Consider the following 20,459-nt stretch of genomic DNA (forward strand, 5'->3'; position numbering starts at 1 on the left):
GACGTATACATGCGGTTGTCATGCCACCCATCAGTCATTTGTTTGTTTGTTTACTTCTCCGACAGACTAACCTCCCTCTATGAGTTTCTTGATCTCTTCTTCCTGGAGAATATGAACCTCACTCTCCAGAAACTTCTTTACCTTAGACACCTCTAATCATGGGACCCAAACATGGCAAAGTCATCATACATCTTGCAGGTGTGGGTGCTGGTTAGACAATTACGTGGCGCCACAGCATTGGCCAGAACACAGAGCTCTGTCGTCTGCTAGAGATAGTTTGTCACATAAACCTGGGCAGGCAGATGTAGTACTGTAACACTGTGACTTCTATTGGGATGTTGGGTTGTCGAATGCCACACGTCATCTCTTAACATCAAGTGCTAAGCAGGAAGGAATGGTTAGATTGTGAACTGCGCGTCAGATTCTTCAACAAATACCTTCCTTTATAGTAACAAGAAAACATTGTTTGATGATGGAACGTAGCCCAACATCAAGCGAATCATTAGTCTTCGGCAACAGAAGCATCTTCACCAACAGTTTCCAAGAGCTTTTGAAAACGTACCAATGTTTAAATCCCTCCATAGCATTTGAACATAGTATCTACTCAGTGTGATGGAATACAGGAACACGCCACATACAACACGCCTAGGCTATGTGCATGTATGTAAGATTCATCAGCAACTGAGATTAACATGTTCAATAACTATACGGGTGATAATAGACGGCGATGTGTTTTCCATTGTCATCCGAACAACGTTTTTACATTTGTTAAAATACATATATTAATATCAATATATATTTATCATACATTAAAATCAGTATATTATTATCATACATTAAAATCAATATATTATTATCATACATTAAAATCAGTATATTATTATCATACATTAAAATCAATATATTATTATCATACATTAAAATCAGTATATTATTAACATACATTAGTATAAATATATTATTATCATACATTAAAATCAGTATATTATTATCATACATTAAAATCAATATATTATTATTATACATTAAAATCAATATATTATTATCATACATTAAAATCAATATATGATTAACATACATTAGTATAAATATATTATTATCATACATTAAAATCAGTATATTATTATCATACATTAAAATCAATATATTATTATCATACATTAAAATCAATATATTATTATCATACATTAAAATCAGTATATTATTATCATATATTAAAATCCGTATATTACTATCATACATTCGTATAAATATATTATTATCATACATTAAATTCAATATATTATTATCATACATTAGTATCAACATATTGTTCTCATACATTTACGTCAATAATAATGTTAAGATATATTAATTTCTATAAGGTATCTTTACTGACCTTCGTCCAGAATCCTCTTCATTTCTCCGTCAGTCTCCAGCCCTCCATCTGAGGAACCACTGTGAGCTATGAGGTGAGAGAGAGAGAGAGAGAGAGAGAGAGAGAGAGAGAGAGAGAGAGAGAGAGAGAGAGAGAGAGAGAGAGAGAGAGAGAGAGAGAGAGAGAGAGAGAGAGAGAGAGAGAGAGAGAGAGAGAGAGAGAGAGAGAGAGAGAGAGAGAGAGAGAGAGAGAGAGAGAGAGAGAGAGAGAGAGAGAGAGAGAGAGAGAGAGAGAGAGAGAGAGAGAGAGAGAGAGAGAGAGAGAGAGATGTTTACTAATGTTTCCCTTTTTTATTTCACTTTTGTTTATTGTCTATTCCATTTGCTTTGGAAATGTAAAGATAGGTTTCCCATGCCATAAAGCCCTTTAGTTGAATTGAAAGAGCGTGAGAGAGAGACAGATGGAGAGAGAAAGGTGAACTCTTTTTAACAGCAATGTTAACAATACAGGGAAACTAAACCTGTTACCATCCAATTGTCTGCAATGTGAAGTACATTTTCAAATGTTACTCTGACCCACCTAATACTGATACATTAGACCAAGACTCAATGCAAGCTGTGACTCACCAGTAGCTCCAAGCCAAGACTCAAGGCAAACTGTGACTCACCAGTAGCTCCAAGCCAAGACTCAATGCAAGCTGAGACTCACTAGAAGCTCCAAGCCAAGACTCAATGCAAGCTGAGACTCACCAGTAGCTCCAAGCCAAGACTCAATGCAAGCTGTGACTCACCAGTAGCTCCAAGCCAAGACCCAATGCAAACTGTGACTCACCAGTAGCTCCAAGCCAAGACTCAATGCAAGCTGAGACTCACCAGTAGCTCCAAGCCAAGACTCAATGCAAGCTGTGACTCACCAGTAGCTCCAAGCCAAGACCCAATGCAAGCTGAGACTCACCAGTAGCTCCAAGTCAAGACCCAATGCAAACTGTGACTCACCAGTAGCTCCAAGCCAAGACTCAATGCAAGCTGAGACTCACCAGTAGCTCCAACCCAAGACTCAAGGCAAACTGTGACTCACCAGTAGCTCCAGGCCAAGAGCCAATGCAAACTGAGACTCACCAGTAGCTCCAAGCCAAGACGCAATGCAAGCTGTGACTCACCAGTAGCTCCAAGCCAAGACCCAATGCAAGCTGTAACTCACCAGTAGCTCACGATCCACCAATGTTTAATAATGGAACTTACTCTCAATAACTCTGGTGACCTTTGTGATGCTTGGTTCTCCCTCGATCACCCTGGTCACTGTAGTGAATGTGGGCTCACCCTCGACGACCACCTTGGTTATTTTGGGTTCCGTTTCGATGACCCTTGTTACCTTGGTGAAGGTTGGCTCGCCCTCAACGACTCGAGTAACCTTGGTGATAATGGGTTCGCCCTCGATGACCCTTGTCACCTTGGTGAAGGTTGGCTCGCCCTCAACGACTCGAGTAACCTTGGTGATAATGGGTTCGCCCTCGATGACCCTGGTAACCTTGGTGACAGTTGGCTCTCCTTTAATCACTCTGGTCACTTTTGTGATTTCAGGCACTGGAGAGAAAGAAAGTGAATATTATTATTTATTGTTTTATAAACCTCTGCGTCTGTAGGCATATCACCCCAGAAATGATGGTGAGTAAGTTTTTTCCGCTAAGTTTTGATGTATTGGAAATGTGAAAAATATATTGATTAAAAAAACAACCATTTATAAATACAAAAGGTTGATAAAGAGCAGCATCTGCCCGAGTGAGACCCTACTAGTACCCATGGGAACGCATTAGACCCCTTCTATCTCCTCAATTCCAAAACCCCTCGAACCACCTCAAACCCCCCAAAAACCTCAAACCCCTCGAACACCGCGAACCCCACAAACACCTCGAACCCCTCAAACACTTCGAACACCTCAAGCCTCTTGTTGTTACTGATACTAGACTACCATCAGCTGTGGGCTACCATATTTATGCAGTGAAATAGCACTACAGCATGTTTCATCCCTGTGTGGATATTCAGTGCTGGGTAACACTTTATTTTGAAATAACGATCTACTAACCCCAACCCTAACCCTAGTCCTAACCGTCCTAACCTTAACTCTTATCCTAACACTAAACAGAAATGCAATGGTTCATTGGATCAGTCTAAAACTTTGCATATACGCTGCTGCCATCTAGTTGCCAGAATCTACATTGCACCTGGGTTAGAATAATACATTATGGCCTTTCTCTTGCATTTCAAAGATGATGGTACAAAAAACGGTTCGTTTTTTCTTTGTATTATCTTTTACCAGATCGAATGTGTTATATTCTCCTACATTCCATTCACATTTCCACAAACTTTAAAGTGTTTCCTTTCAAATGGTACCAAGGATATGCATATCCTTGCTTCAGTGCCTGAGCTACAGGCAGTTAGATTTGGGTATGTCATTTTAGGCAAAACAAGGGGACGGATCTTTATTAAGGGATCAAGGGGATTGGTGCATGTTTTAAAGAAATGCACCTCAAGATTAGAGTGATGCTGAATGGAGAAAGAAAGTTCTCCGCTGAGTTTGTAAAACTGTAAAAAGACCAGCATGTTAGTGCTGTTTTTATGTACAATGTTGTCAACAACATGAGGTTGCTGCTACTCCCATCCATATTGCAGAATGCAGACTTTTGACCGCATTAACCCACACTTAGTCCCCTCGTTTGGTGATAGGCATTGAGGCTGTGACAATGAAAAGGCAGCAGACAGGATACAGTTTGTTTTAGCAGGGACGTTTGGTCGGGTGATCTGATTTCTAACGATGAAAATCATTCTGTCAAACAGATTGTGAATCCAAATGTGTACGTTCGATTCTAGAGAGGGGACGTTGAATAGAAAAATCAGTTGGTTAGGGTGTAGGGGCAGATCTATGTCATTGTGGGTGGGTTGCAGCAACATGGTTTAAATTAAGCTAGGATTAGAGCTAATCTAGGTTTTGTACATCTAGGTTTATAATCCATCAGAGATGTGTTGCACCACTAAATTTAGATCCTAGGTCAGCACATCTATGATTAGCGGTTTTAAACTATGATTAGTGACGTGTTACACCAATATATGAGGTATTTCAGCAGTGACCCACCCACCTCAGAGAGAGAGTCACAGCTGCATGCGAGCTCTCAAATTTTTCAACATGTTTACTTATACAAAAGGATAGATTTGGAGTTAGATAAACTTGCATTTTTCGGCAACGACATAATATACAGGATGCTACCCTCCACAGCATGGCCTTCGCTCCGGATCAAAACGCCAAATCTACAACCTAATTTTGACCAAAATTAACCGGAGAGATTACTGCTACCAAGGTTTCCTTTTTCCATGCTATACGGAGGGTGCTCTAGCAAACAAACAGCAGAGACCTGAGGACACCATCCCACCTGGAACTGAGTGACTAGTGTTTGGTCTGATGCTATTTTGAAAGTCAAGAAGAAAAAGAAAATGTCAAAAATGTCAAATAAAGGACATTACAATTATATATTTTACTTTATGGGGACTAAATGCTGAGTTAAGGCTGCCAGGCTTGCAAGGACAGACCAGATACAACTTCAATTAGTACTGAGGTGTGAAGTAAAAGGTGTTGAGGCCTTTGGGCCCAACAAGTGGCAGGAGTCTTCTGTTCAAAGACCATCCACTGGCATTTTCTAAGAAATCTAAGAACAAGAAATCTGCCTCCAGAAATAAAAGCTTCTCCCAAGTGGGTGTGACACCTACTCTCGTTGCCTGCTGCACTGCTGCTTGGATTCCACCTGGCGATCTGTTCACCGTCTGCCCTGGCCTGTCTCCACCTGTCTGGTACAGGTACCCCCACTACACTCCCCCCTCTCTCCCGAGCTTTCGCTCGCCTCCAGCACACACACACTGTTGGTGCGAGTGACTCTGAACTTACAATGGCTAGCCCCAAGTCATTATATATTAAAAACTTTTCTTGTGCATTTTGCTATTTTGCTATTTGCCTCATGACTTCTTCATGCTTTGTTGACTATGAACTTTCTTTACCCAACCGCGGGACAGACTATGTTTGTTCCCACACTCGGGACTCTGACTCTCTATTGGTTACATGGACTCTTGGCCTCCCATCATATTCTAACCACCTCTCGCCGGCTTTGTATTCATGTTACCTGATGAAATTGCTGTACAATATGATCTTGTTGCCACCTGATGCACATTCAAATGTCATAAATCAGCACTGCAGAGCTCTCCCTGTCCTCTGCCGTGCCTTGATTGTATTACTGTTGATGATATCTGGAAATGTGCATGTACACCCTGGCCCATCTACTGTTGCTAGCCCCAATTCTGACTTGTGCTCTGATATCTGCTTCACTGATTTCTGCTCTTGTAAAAGCCTGGTTTTCTGCACGTTAAAACTAGAAGCTTAGTACCTAAAATGGATCAATTGAAAGTGTGGGTTCACAGCTCCAATCCAGATGTGTTGGTCATTACTGAGATGTGGTTATTAAGGAAGAGTGTTTACAATACTGATGATAACCTTTCTGTTTATAACCTTTTTCGGCAAGACAGATCTTCCAAAGGTGGGGGAGTGGCAATCTTTACCAAGGATCACCTTCAGTGCTCGGTTGTCTCCACCAAGTCTGTCCCCAAACAATTTGATTTGCTGGTTTTAAGCATTAAACTTTCAAATAGCTCTTTGTTGACTGTTGCTGGGTACTATTGTCCTCCATCAGCCTGTATCCTACCTTCCCTAAGGTCTCTCCTGGCCCCTTACACTAAGTCTGAATTTATCCTGCTAGGTGACCTAAAACGGGACATACTTAAACCACCTGACCATGTCTTAAAGCAATAGGACCTTCTAAATCTTTCTCAGATTATTACCAATCCCACAAGGTATGACTCCAAACACCCATAAAAGGCTACTCTCCGTGATGTTATCCTCACAAATAATCCTGATAGGTATCAGTCTGGTGTTTTCTGTAATGACCTTAGTGATCACTGTTTTACAGCTTGTGTTCGTAATGGCTGCTCAGTGAAACGACCTTTCCTGATTTGTCATAGACAGTTGCTAAAAAACTTTAATGAGCAAGCCTTCCTTTATGAACTGGCCTCTGTAAAATGGTATAAGAATCAGCTTGTCGAAGACGCTTGGAATGTATTTTTTGATACTTTCAGTGGTTTTGTTAATTTTTACAAACACGCTCTCATAAAGGAAATGAGAATTAAAAACAGGTTCAGCCCCTGGTTCGACCGTAATCTTGCAGTGTTACTCCACCTCAAGAATTGCATTTGGCTAAAGGCTCAGCACACACATACTCAGGCTGACTGGCTCTCGTTCAGGCAAATGAGAAATAAGTGCACTCACGCTATCTGGAAGGCCAAAGTTAGTTACTTTAAGGAGCAGTTCTCTCTCTGTGGGTCTAACCCCAAGAAGTTCTGGAAAACGGTTAAAGACCTGGAGAATAAACCCTCCTCCTCACAGCTGCCCATGTCCCTTAATGTTGAGGATGTGGTTGTTACTGACAAGAAGCACATGGCTGAGCTCTTTAATCACCACTTCATTAAGTCAGAATTCCTATTTGACTCAGCCACCCCTTCTAATGTGACTATCCCCAAGGCTTCTCCCTCTTTTTCCCCTGACCCAATACAAAGTTTCTCCCTGCAGTCAGTCACTGAGTCCGAGGTGCTAAAGGAGCTCCTGAAACTTGACCCCCAAAAAACATCTGGGTCAGATGGTTTGTACCCTTCCTTCTTTAAGGTTGCTACCCTTATCAATGCCAAGCCTATCTCCAACCTTTTTAACCTGTCTCTCCTCTCTGGGGAGGTTCCCATTGCTTGGAAGGCAGCCATGGTTCATCCTTTACTTAAAGGGGGAGATCAAGCTGATCCTAACTGTTATAGGCCTATTTCTATTTTACCCTGTTTATCAAAAGTGTTGGAAAACTTGTCAATAATCAACTGACTGGCTTCCTTGATGTCTATAGTATTCTCTCTGGTATGCAATCTGGTTTCGGCTCAGGTTATGGATGTGTCACTGCAACCTTAAAGGTCCTCAATGATGTCACCATTGCCCTTGATTCTAAGCAATGTTGTGCAGCTATTTTTATTGACTTGGCCAAAGCTTTAGATATGGTAGACCATTCCATTCTTGTGGGCTTGCTAAGGAGTATTGGTGTCTCTGAGGGGTATTTGGCCTGGTTTGCTAACTACCCCTCTCAAAGAGTGCAGGGTATAAAGGTATAAAGTCAGAAAATCTGCTATCTCAGCCACTGCCTGTCACCAAGGGAGTACCCCAAGGCTCGATCCTAGGCCCCACGCTCTTCTCGATTTACATCAACAACATAGTTCAGGCAGTAGGATGCTCTTTCATCCATTTATATGCAGATTACTGGACCCTCCCCAGATGTTGTGTTAAATGCTGTACAACAAAGCTTTCTTAGTGTCCAACAATGTTTCTCTACCCTTAACCTTGTTCTGAACACCTCCAAAACAAAGGTCATGTGGTTTGGTAAGAAGAATTATCTCTCCCCACAGGTGTGATTACTACCTCTGAGGGTTTAGAGCTTGAGGTAGTCACCTCATACAGGTACTTGGGAGTATGGCTAGACAGTGCAATGTCCTTCTCTCAGCACATATCAAAGCTGCAGGCTAAAGTTAAAGCTAGACTTGGTTTCCTCTATCGTAATAGCTCCTCTTTCACCCCAGCTGCCAAACTAACCCTGATTCAGATGACCATCCCAACCATTCTAGATTACGGAGACATAATTTATAGATCGGCAGGTAAAGGTGCTCTCGAGCGGCTAGATGTTCTTTACCATTCAGCCATCAGATTTGACACCAATGCTCCTTATAGGACACATCTCTGTACTCTATACTCCTCTGTAAACTGGTCATCTCTGTATACCTGTCGCAAGACCCACTGGTTGATGCTTATTTATAAAACCCTCTTAGGCCTCAATCCCCCCTATCTGAGATACCTACTGCAGCCCTCATCCTCCACATACAACACCCGTTCTGCCAGTCACATTCTGTTAAAGGTCCCCAAAGCACACACATCCCTGGGTCGTTCCTCTTTCCAGTACGCTGCAGCTAGCGACTGGAACGAGCTGCAACAAACACTCAAACTGGACAGTTTTATCTCAATCTCTTCATTCAAAGACTCAATTATGGACACTCTTACTGACAGTTGTGGCTGCTTTGTGTGATGTATTGTTGTCTCTACCTTCTTGCCCTTTGTGCTGTTGTCTGTGTCAAATAGTGTTTGTACCATGTTTTGTGCTGCTACCATGTTGTGTTGCAGCCATGTTGTTGTTATGTTGTGTTGCTACCATGCTGTGTTATCATGTGTTGCTTCCTTGCTATGTTGTTGTCTTAGGTCTCTCATTATGTAGTGTTGTGTTGTCTCTCTTGTCGTGATGTGTGTTTTGTCCTATATTTATATTTGATTTATTTGGCATTTTTTATCCTAGCCTTTTGATAGGCCGTCATTGTAAATAATACATTTGTTCTTAACTGACTTGCCTAGGTAAATAAAGGTTAAATAAATAAATAAATACAATTTCATGAGTTGAAACGAAGTAGCTAGCCTACTTGAAAAATGAGGCCACAAAGTTGCTGTTTCTTGATAAAATAATAACAATGTTATGTTAGAGCTACTGTAACTCCATTGTGAAAGGATCTCATGGGTTGGCTGATTTGAAATAAAATCCATTATTTGCCAGAACTAGACAGAAAATGAAATTCGTTAGCTAACGTTAGCTACTGTAGCTAGCTAGTTTAGAAACCAAGCTAGCCAACATACAATATTATTTATTATTTTCATTACTTAACACTATTTTGCCATTTATTATTTGTCCGCTAGCCACCTGATCTATGGTAAGTCAAAGAAGTTCAAATTACTCCGCTTATGAAAAAAAAACTATTGTCGGAGTTGGAGGAATTTAGTAATGTACTGGAGGATAAAACGACAGACAACACGACTATCAAATACTAAAAAGATGGAAGACACCTAGGCCAAGTTATGTGACAAATGTAATAGATCGACACGGATTAAAGAGAAGAGGGACCCAAATTAGATGAAAGCGTGCTGGGAAAACACTAAAAGGATGCGGCAGAGGAGACTCATATATCACCTCCAGACTCATATATCACCTCCAGACTCATATACCACCTCCAGACTCATATATCACCTCCAGACTCATATACCACCTCCAGACTCATATATCACCTCCAGACTCATATACCACCTCCAGACTCATATATCACCTCCAGACTCATATACCACCTCCAGACTCATATATCACCTCCAGACTCATATACCACCTCCAATACCACCTCCAGACTCATATACAACCTCCAGACTCATATATCACCTCCAGACTCATATACAACCTCCAGAATCATATACCACCTCCAATACCACCTCCAGACTCATATACCACCTCCAGACTCATATACCACCTCCAGACTCATATACCATCTCCAGACTCATATACCACCTCCAGACTCATATACCACCTCCAATACCACCTCGAGACTCATATATCACCTCCAGACTCATATACCATCTCCAGACTCATATACCACCTCCAGACTCATATACCACCTCCAGAATCATATACCACCTCCAATACCACCTCCAGACTCATATACCACCTCCAGACTCATATACCACCTCCAGACTCAAATACCACCTCCAATACCACCCCCAGACTCATATACCATCTCCAATACCACCTCCAGACTCATCAACTGTTCTTCCTGCGGTTATGGAACCCCTACCTGTCCCAGACCTGCTGTTTTCAATTCTTAATGATCGGCTATGAAAAGCCAACTGACATTTATTCCTGATTATTATTTGACCATGCTTGTCATTTATGAACATTTTGAAAATCTTGGCTCTCTCTAATTCTCTCCTTCTCTCTCTCTTTCTCTCTCTCGGAGGACCTGAGCCCTAGGACCATACGTCAGGACTACCGGGCATGATGACTCCTTGCTGTCCCCAGTCCACCTGGCCTTGCTGCTATTCCAGTTTCAACTGTTCTGCCTGCGGTTATGGAACCGCCACCTGTCCCAGACCTGCTATTTTCAACTCTTAATGATCGGCTATGAAAAGCCAACAGAAAATTATTCATGATTATTATTTGACCATGCTTGTCACTTATGAACATTTTGAACATCTTGGCATAGTTCTGTTATAATCTCCACCCAGCACAGCCAGAAGAGGACTGGCCACCCCTCATAGCCTGGTTCCTCTCTAGGTTTCTTCCTAGGTTTTGGCCTTTCTAGGGAGTTTTTCCTAGCCACCGTGCTTCTACACCTGCATTGCTTGCTGTTTGGGGTTTTAGGCTGGGTGTCTGTACAGCACTTCGAGATATTAGCTGATGTACGAAGGGCTATATAAAATAAACTTGATATACCACCTCCAATACCACCTCCCGACTCAAACATCACCTCCAGACTCATATACCACCTCCAGACTCATATACCTGCTCCAGACTCAAATACCACCTCCAATACCATCTCCAGACTCATATACCACCTCCAGACTCATACACCACCTCCAGACTCATACACCACCTCCAGACTCATATACCACCTCCAGACTCATATACCACCTCCAGACTCATATACCACCTCCAGACTAATATACCACCTCCAGACTCTTATACCACCTCCAGACTCATATATCACTTCCAGACTCATATACCACCTCCAGACTCATATACCACCTCCAGACTCATATACCTCCTCCAGACTCATATATCACCTCCAGACTCATATACCACCTCCAGACTCATATACCACCTCCAGACTCATATACCACCTCCAGACTCATATACCACCTCCAGACTCATATACCACCTCCAGACTCATACACCACCTCCAGACTCATATACCACCTCCAGACTCATATACCACCTCCAGACTCATATACCACCTCCAGACTAATATACCACCTCCAGACTCTTATACCACCTCCAGACTCATATATCACTTCCAGACTCATATACCACCTCCAGACTCATATACCACCTCCAGACTCATATACCTCCTCCAGACTCATATACCACCTCCAGACTCATATAACTTGAGATGAGCTGAGCCGTGCTGAGTTGAGACGAGCCGTGCTGAGGTGTATCGCATTGGCCCTTTTCCACATCTTTCCTTTCTCAAAAAGTGGGAAAATGTCTTTGCTACAGACAAAGTTTGTTCTTGTCAGGTACCTTGGGCAGGCTGTGAGCAGACAGTTGGCTACGCTAATTCTTCTGCACTTGACTGTCATTGCCAGCCGCAGCACCAGCCCAGGCTCCAGCTGCAGTCTGTTAACACACACTAATGAGCAGTAATAAGCATGGCCAGCCAGGGAGACACTAATGAGAGTGTGTGTGTGTGTGTGTGTGTGTGTGTGTGTGTGTGTGTGTGTGTGTGTGTGTGTGTGTGTGTGTGTGTGTGTGTGTGTGTGTGTGTGACACTAATGATGTACTAACAGGGTAATGTAAAGGTGCTGAAGGGTTCTGCCAAAGCAGAAGCATGTGAGTGTGGTGTGTGTGTGCGTGCGTGCGTGCGTTCGTAAATCCTTCATCGTTCATTACAAACCCAGCAGAGACAGATTGAAGCCCATAAAACCATACTCACTGTACACGAGTTACTATTGCCTTCCCACGGGCACACAGAAGAACAAATACGGACCCCCCGCCAATGATTAAAACAGAGCACAACTTTCAGAGACGCAGACCTCTACAAACCACAGTTGGCTGAACAGAACTCAACCTGATATAAAACCTCCGAGTTCTCAGAGTGCATTTTTAAAGGGGCGTCTGCAGTTTAAACAATAACAATGCAGATACCCCCACACACCTGGAGTAAAAAAACAAGCTTATATTTTGGATAGACAGTTGAACTAAGCTCATGAGGCATTTATAAGTTACATTCTTGAAGAATCAATGGGTAGATATCATTCATTTAGAAGTTTAAAGAAAAATGGGTGCAGCAATCGCAGATTGCCCCTTTAATGAAAGGCAGGACAGTCTCTCTCGCTTCCTAATTAGCCTTCACCAAACTGCTTATCCTCAAAGTGCTGTTACCCAATACAGAGAGCCAGGCTTATGTTAGATTGGGCCCAGGCCCAACATGACAGATACTGGCCAGGAGTATCCGTCTCTACTAACGAAACAGTGACAGTTCAAGTACCTCATCAACAAGAGACCTGATTAACGAACATAAACGGAGTCCAGGATTTCATACGGAAGAACATACGGATAAAGGGAGGCAGAGGAAGTAGTTTATCAGAGCAGCAAGGGAGAACTGCAACACCCTGTCTTTGCCTATGGTAGATACTGTACCACAGAGATATTATACAGGAGTGTAATAGGACCGGATAGAGATAATATACATGGGTGTAATAGGACTGAATAGAGATATTATACAGGAGTGTAATAGGACGGAATAGAGATATTATACAGGAGTGTAATAGGACTGAATAGAGATATTATACAGGAGTGTAATAGGACCGGATAGAGATAATATACAGGAGTGTAATAGGACTGAAGAGAGATATTATACAGGAGTGTAATAGGACGGAATAGAGATATTATACATGAGTGTAATAGGACCGGATAGAGATATTATACAGGAGTGTAATAGGACTGAATATAGATATTATACAGGAGTGTAATAGGACTGAATAGAGATATTATACAGGAGTGTAATAGGACTGAATAGAGATATTATACAGGAGTGTAATAGGACGGAATAGAGATATTATACAGGAGTGTAATAGGACCGGATAGAGATATTATACAGGAGTGTAATAGGACCGGATAGAGATAATATACAGGAGTGTAATAGGACGGAATAGAGATATTATACAGGGGTGTAATAGGACTAAATTGAGATATTATACAGGAGTGTAATAGGACTGAATAGAGATATTATACAGGAGTGTAATAGGACCGGATAGAGATAATATACAGGAGTGTAATAGGACTGAATAGAGATATTATACAGGAGTGTAATAGGACTGAATAGAGATATTATACAGGAGTGTAATAGGACTGAATAGAGATATTATACAGGAGTGTAATAGGACCGGATAGAGATATTATACAGGAGTGTAATAGGACAGAATAGAGATATTATACAGGAGTGTAATAGGACAGAATAGAGATATTATACAGGAGTGTAATTGGACTGAATAGAGATATTATACATTAGTGTAATAGGACTGAATAGAGATATTACACAGGAGTGTAATATGACTGAATAGAGATATTATACAGGAGTGTAATAGGACTGAATAGAGATATTATACAGGAGTGTAATAGGACTGAATAGAGATATTATACAGGAGTGTAATAGGACTGAATAGAGATATTATACAGGAGTGTAATAGGACCGAATAGAGATATTATACAGGAGTGTAATAGGACTAAATAGAGATAATATACAGGAGTGTAATAGGACTGCATTTCAGAAATGCTGCTTCAACATTGAAAATTAAGAACAAGAGGTTTACTTGATTCTACTGTGATGTGGGTTGTTGTCGTGGTGACTGTCCTCTCTGCAACAAAAAAACAAGCTGGTATTACATCAATGTCTAGAAACCATCAAGGCTGTCATTTTGTAAATGTATTATGTCACTTTATTTATGATGGTCATGATAATGATGCTGATGAGAAACTTACTGATGAAGGTGAGGGGGATTTCGGTGTAGGAGTATCCAGAGACGTACTAAAACACAAACAAGCACGACAACAACAAATGAGAGGTTAGGGTAATGTCCAGCAAACACACACACACACACACACACACACACACACACACACACACACACACACACACACACACACACACACACACACACACACACACACACACACACACACACACACACACACACACACACACACACACACACACACACACACACACACACATACACACACACACACACACACACACATACCTTGATCTGGATGTACTTGATGAGTCTCTTCAGCAACACCAGCAGGTCCTCGCGACCCACCGGCAGGTCTGGAGAAAACAGAGATGTGTTTACAAACACACACAAGTAAACACACACGAACACACACACAATCACATGGTCATGCACACACACACACACACACACAAGTAAACACACACGACACAAGTAAACACACACGAACACACACACAATCACATGGTCATGCACACACACACACACACACACACACACACACACACACACACACACACACACACACACACACACACACACACACACACACACACACACACACACACACACACACACACACACACACACACACACACACACACACACACACACACACAGGTAACTCACCCCCGGGGTAGAGAATGTTCTTCACAACGTGGATCACTCCGTTGGTGGCCATCAGGTCAATATGTGGCACGTCCACCGAGTTGACGTTGATGGAGCTGTTCACCTGTCACAACATGGGGTTTCGTAACAGTGTTATAAACAGTTATAACCACTGTTGCTGCTATAACCAATATATGAATAGGATGGACGCTTTCCACCTGGGAGCGGTGATTACAGTAATAACACTGGTGTATATCGTGTTTGCGTCTAAAGGTCAGATATAGATGAAAACGTAGAGGACATTTTAAATCAGGGCTTCTTCCTGGAGATCTACTGTCCTGTAGGTTATCAGCCCAATCCTCTTCCTGGAGATCTACTGTCCTGTAGGTTATCAGTCCAACCCTCTTCCTGGAGATCTACTGTCCTGTAGGTTTACAGTCCAATCCTCTTCCTGGAGATCTACTGTCCTGTAGGTTTACAGCCCAACCCTCTTCCTGGAGATCTACTGTCCTGTAGGTTATCAGTCCAACCCTCTTCCTGGAGATCTACTGTCCTGTAGGTTTACAGTCCAATCCTCTTCCTGGAGATCTACTGTCCTATAGGTTTACAGTCCAACCCTCTTCCTGGAGATCTACTGTCCTGTAGGTTATCAGTCCAACCCTCTTCCTGGAGATCTACTGTCCTGTAGGTTTACAGTCCAATCCTCTTCCTGGAGATCTACTGTCCTGTAGGTTTACAGTCCAACCCTCTTCCTGGAGATCTACTGTCCTGTAGGTTATCAGTCCAACCCTCTTCCTGGAGATCTACTGTCCTGTAGGTTTACAGCCCAATCCTCTTCCTGGAGATCTACTGTCCTGTAGGTTATCAGCCCAATCCTCTTCCTGGAGATCTACTGTCCTGTAGGTTTACAGCCCAATCCTCTTCCTGGAGATCTACTGTCCTGTAGGTTATCAGCCCAATCCTCTTCCTGGAGATCTACTGTCCTGTAGGTTATCAGCCCAATCCTCTTCCTGGAGATCTACTGTCCTGTAGGTTTACAGCCCAACCCTCTTCCTGGAGATCTACTGTCCTGTAGGTTATCAGTCCAACCCTCTTCCTGGAGATCTACTGTCCTGTAGGTTTACAGTCCAATCCTCTTCCTGGAGATCTACTGTCCTGTAGGTTTACAGCCCAACCCTCTTCCTGGAGATCTACTGTCCTGTAGGTTATCAGTCCAACCCTCTTCCTGGAGATCTACTGTCCTGTAGGTTTACAGTCCAATCCTCTTCCTGGAGATCTACTGTCCTGTAGGTTTACAGTCCAACCCTCTTCCTGGAGATCTACTGTCCTGTAGGTTATCAGTCCAACCCTCTTCCTGGAGATCTACTGTCCTGTAGGTTTACAGTCCAATCCTCTTCCTGGAGATCTACTGTCCTGTAGGTTTACAGTCCAACCCTCTTCCTGGAGATCTACTGTCCTGTAGGTTATCAGTCCAACCCTCTTCCTGGAGATCTACTGTCCTGTAGGTTTACAGCCCAATCCTCTTCCTGGAGATCTACTGTCCTGTAGGTTATCAGCCCAATCCTCTTCCTGGAGATCTACTGTCCTGTAGGTTTACAGCCCAATCCTCTTCCTGGAGATCTACTGTCCTGTAGGTTATCAGCCCAATCCTCTTCCTGGAGATCTACTGTCCTGTAGGTTATCAGCCCAATCCTCTTCCTGGAGATCTACTGTCCTGTAGGTTTACAGCCCAACCCTCTTCCTGGAGATCTACTGTCCTGTAGGTTTACAGCCCAATCCTCTTCCTGGAGATCTACTGTCCTGTAGGTTTACAGTCCAATCCTCTTCCTGGAGATCTACTGTCCTGTAGGTTTACAGCCCAACCCTCTTCCTGGAGATCTACTGTCCTGTAGGTTTACAGCCCAACCCTCTTCCTGGAGATCTACTGTCCTGTAGGTTTACAGTCCAACCCTCTTCCTGGAGATCTACTGTCCTGTAGGTTTACAGTCCAACCCTCTTCCTGGAGATCTACTGTCCTGTAGGTTTACAGCCCAATCCTCTTCCTGGAGATCTACTGTCCTGTAGGTTTACAGTCCAATCCTCTTCCTGGAGATCTACTGTCCTGTAGGTTTACAGTCCAACCCTCTTCCTGGAGATCTACTGTCCTGTAGGTTTACAGCCCAATCCTCTTCCTGGAGATCTACTGTCCTGTAGGTTTACAGCCCAATCCTCTTCCTGGAGATCTACTGTCCTGTAGGTTATCAGTCCAACCCTCTTCCTGGAGATCTACTGTCCTGTAGGTTTACAGCCCAATCCTCTTCCTGGAGATCTACTGTCCTGTAGGTTTACAGCCCAACCCTCTTCCTGGAGATCTACTGTCCTGTAGGTTATCAGTCCAACCCTCTTCCTGGAGATCTACTGTCCTGTAGGTTTACAGTCCAATCCTCTTCCTGGAGATCTACTGTCCTGTAGGTTTACAGCCCAACCCTCTTCCTGGAGATCTACTGTCCTGTAGGTTATCAGTCCAACCCTCTTCCTGGAGATCTACTGTCCTGTAGGTTTACAGCCCAATCCTCTTCCTGGAGATCTACTGTCCTGTAGGTTTACAGCCCAATCCTCTTCCTGGAGATCTACTGTCCTGTGGGTTTACAGCCCAATCCTCTTCCTGGAGATCTACTGTCCTGTAGGTTTACAGCCCAACCCTCTTCCTGGAGATCTACTGTCCTGTAGGTTTACAGTCCAACCCTCTTCCTGGAGATCTACTGTCCTGTAGGTTATCAGTCCAACCCTCTTCCTGGAGATCTACTGTCCTGTAGGTTATCAGTCCAACCCTCTTCCTGGAGATCTACTATCCTGTAGGTTTACAGTCCAACCTTCTTCCTGGAGATCTACTGTCCTGTAGGTTTACAGCCCAACCCTCTTCCTGGAGATCTACTGTCCTGTAGGTTTACAGTCCAACCCTCTTCCTGGAGATCTACTGTCCTGTAGGTTTTCAGTCCAACCCTCTTCCTGGAGAGCTACTGTCCTGTAGGTTTACAGTCCCAACCCTCTTCCTGGAGATCTACTGTCCTGTAGGTTATCAGTCCAACCTTCTTCCTGGAGATCTACTGTCCTGTAGGTTTACAGCCCAACCCTCTTCCTGGAGATCTACTGTCCTGTAGGTTTACAGTCCAACCCTCTTCCTGGAGATCTACTGTCCTGTAGGTTTACAGTCCCAACCCTCTTCCTGGAGATCTACTGTCCTGTAGGTTTACAGTCCAACCCTCTTCCTGGAGATCTACTGTCCTGTAGGTTTACAGTCCAACCTTCTTCCTGGAGATCTACTGTCCTGTAGGTTATCAGTCCAACCCTCTTCCTGGAGATCTACTGTCCTGTAGGTTTACAGTCCAACCCTCTTCCTGGAGATCTACTGTCCTGTAGGTTTACAGTCCAACCCTCTTCCTGGAGATCTACTGTCCTGTAGGTTTACAGTCCAACCCTCTTCCTGGAGATCTACTGTCCTGTAGGTTTACAGTCCAACCCTCTTCATGGAGATCTACTGTCCTGTAGGTTTACAGTCCAACCCTCTTCCTGGAGATCTACTGTCCTGTAGGTTATCAGTCCAACCTTCTTCCTGGAGATATACTGTCCTGTAGGTTTACAGCCCAACCCTCTTCCTGGAGATCTACTGTCCTGTAGGTTTACAGTCCAACCCTCTTCCTGGAGATCTACTGTCCTGTAGGTTTACAGTCCAACCCTCTTCCTGGAGATCTACTGTCCTGTAGGTTTTCAGTCCAACCCTCTTCCTGGAGATCTACTGTCCTGTAGGTTTACAGTCCAACCCTCTTCCTGGAGATCTACTGTCCTGTAGGTTTACAGTCCAACCCTCTTCCTGGAGATCTACTGTCCTGTAGGTTTTCAGTCCAACCCTCTTCCTGGAGATCTACTGTCCTGTAGGTTTACAGTCCAACCCTCTTCCTGGAGATCTACTGTCCTGTAGGTTATCAGCCCAATCCTCTTCCTGGAGATCTACTGTCCTGTAGGTTTACAGCCCAACCCTCTTCCTGGAGATCTACTGTCCTGTAGGTTTACAGCCCAATCCTCTTCCTGGAGATCTACTGTCCTGTAGGTTTACAGTCCAATCCTCTTCCTGGAGATCTACTGTCCTGTAGGTTTACAGCCCAACCCTCTTCCTGGAGATCTACTGTCCTGTAGGTTTACAGCCCAACCCTCTTCCTGGAGATCTACTGTCCTGTAGGTTTACAGTCCAACCCTCTTCCTGGAGATCTACTGTCCTGTAGGTTTACAGTCCAACCCTCTTCCTGGAGATCTACTGTCCTGTAGGTTTACAGCCCAATCCTCTTCCTGGAGATCTACTGTCCTGTAGGTTTACAGTCCAATCCTCTTCCTGGAGATCTACTGTCCTGTAGGTTTACAGTCCAACCCTCTTCCTGGAGATCTACTGTCCTGTAGGTTTACAGCCCAATCCTCTTCCTGGAGATCTACTGTCCTGTAGGTTTACAGCCCAATCCTCTTCCTGGAGATCTACTGTCCTGTAGGTTATCAGTCCAACCCTCTTCCTGGAGATCTACTGTCCTGTAGGTTTACAGCCCAATCCTCTTCCTGGAGATCTACTGTCCTGTAGGTTTACAGCCCAACCCTCTTCCTGGAGATCTACTGTCCTGTAGGTTATCAGTCCAACCCTCTTCCTGGAGATCTACTGTCCTGTAGGTTTACAGTCCAATCCTCTTCCTGGAGATCTACTGTCCTGTAGGTTTACAGCCCAACCCTCTTCCTGGAGATCTACTGTCCTGTAGGTTATCAGTCCAACCCTCTTCCTGGAGATCTACTGTCCTGTAGGTTTACAGCCCAATCCTCTTCCTGGAGATCTACTGTCCTGTAGGTTTACAGCCCAATCCTCTTCCTGGAGATCTACTGTCCTGTGGGTTTACAGCCCAATCCTCTTCCTGGAGATCTACTGTCCTGTAGGTTTACAGCCCAACCCTCTTCCTGGAGATCTACTGTCCTGTAGGTTTACAGTCCAACCCTCTTCCTGGAGATCTACTGTCCTGTAGGTTATCAGTCCAACCCTCTTCCTGGAGATCTACTGTCCTGTAGGTTATCAGTCCAACCCTCTTCCTGGAGATCTACTATCCTGTAGGTTTACAGTCCAACCCTCTTCCTGGAGATCTACTGTCCTGTAGGTTTACAGTCCAACCCTCTTCCTGGAGATCTACTGTCCTGTAGGTTTTCAGTCCAACCCTCTTCCTGGAGATCTACTGTCCTGTAGGTTTTTAGTCCAACCCTCTTCCTGGAGAGCTACTGTCCTGTAGGTTTACAGTCCCAACCCTCTTCCTGGAGATCTACTGTCCTGTAGGTTATCAGTCCAACCTTCTTCCTGGAGATCTACTGTCCTGTAGGTTTACAGCCCAACCCTCTTCCTGGAGATCTACTGTCCTGTAGGTTTACAGTCCAACCCTCTTCCTGGAGATCTACTGTCCTGTAGGTTATCAGTCCAACCTTCTTCCTGGAGATCTACTGTCCTGTAGGTTTTCAGTCCAACCCTCTTCCTGGAGATCTACTGTCCTGTAGGTTTTCAGTCCAACCCTCTTCCTGGAGAGCTACTGTCCTGTAGGTTTACAGTCCCAACCCTCTTCCTGGAGATCTACTGTCCTGTAGGTTATCAGTCCAACCTTCTTCCTGGAGATCTACTGTCCTGTAGGTTTACAGCCCAACCCTCTTCCTGGAGATCTACTGTCCTGTAGGTTTACAGTCCAACCCTCTTCCTGGAGATCTACTGTCCTGTAGGTTTACAGTCCCA

The 20,459-nt window shown here is 43.7% G+C and overlaps 1 protein-coding gene across 4 annotated transcripts in view; it reads right to left on the reverse strand.

Moving 5' to 3' along the window:
- Positions 1-20,459, reverse strand: part of LOC139552843 (periostin-like) — a 96,127-nt gene that overhangs the window by 10,688 nt on the left and 64,980 nt on the right. The window contains exons 14-20 of one of the 4 annotated variants that reach the window (XM_071364927.1): positions 14,702-14,804; positions 14,321-14,388; positions 14,040-14,085; positions 13,871-13,915; positions 2,599-2,940; positions 1,379-1,444; positions 72-152 (exon numbers count right to left, since the gene is read on the reverse strand). In XM_071364927.1, coding sequence (XP_071221028.1) covers positions 72-152; positions 1,379-1,444; positions 2,599-2,940; positions 13,871-13,915; positions 14,040-14,085; positions 14,321-14,388; positions 14,702-14,804 — 751 coding nt within the window. The remainder of the gene's footprint in view (positions 1-71; positions 153-1,378; positions 1,445-2,598; positions 2,941-13,870; positions 13,916-14,039; positions 14,086-14,320; positions 14,389-14,701; positions 14,805-20,459) is intronic. The other 3 variants (XM_071364923.1, XM_071364924.1, XM_071364925.1) reach the window with 3 other exon arrangements.

Source organism: Salvelinus alpinus, chromosome 24 (assembly GCF_045679555.1).
Source record: "Salvelinus alpinus chromosome 24, SLU_Salpinus.1, whole genome shotgun sequence".
Classification (NCBI taxonomy): domain Eukaryota; kingdom Metazoa; phylum Chordata; class Actinopteri; order Salmoniformes; family Salmonidae; genus Salvelinus; species Salvelinus alpinus.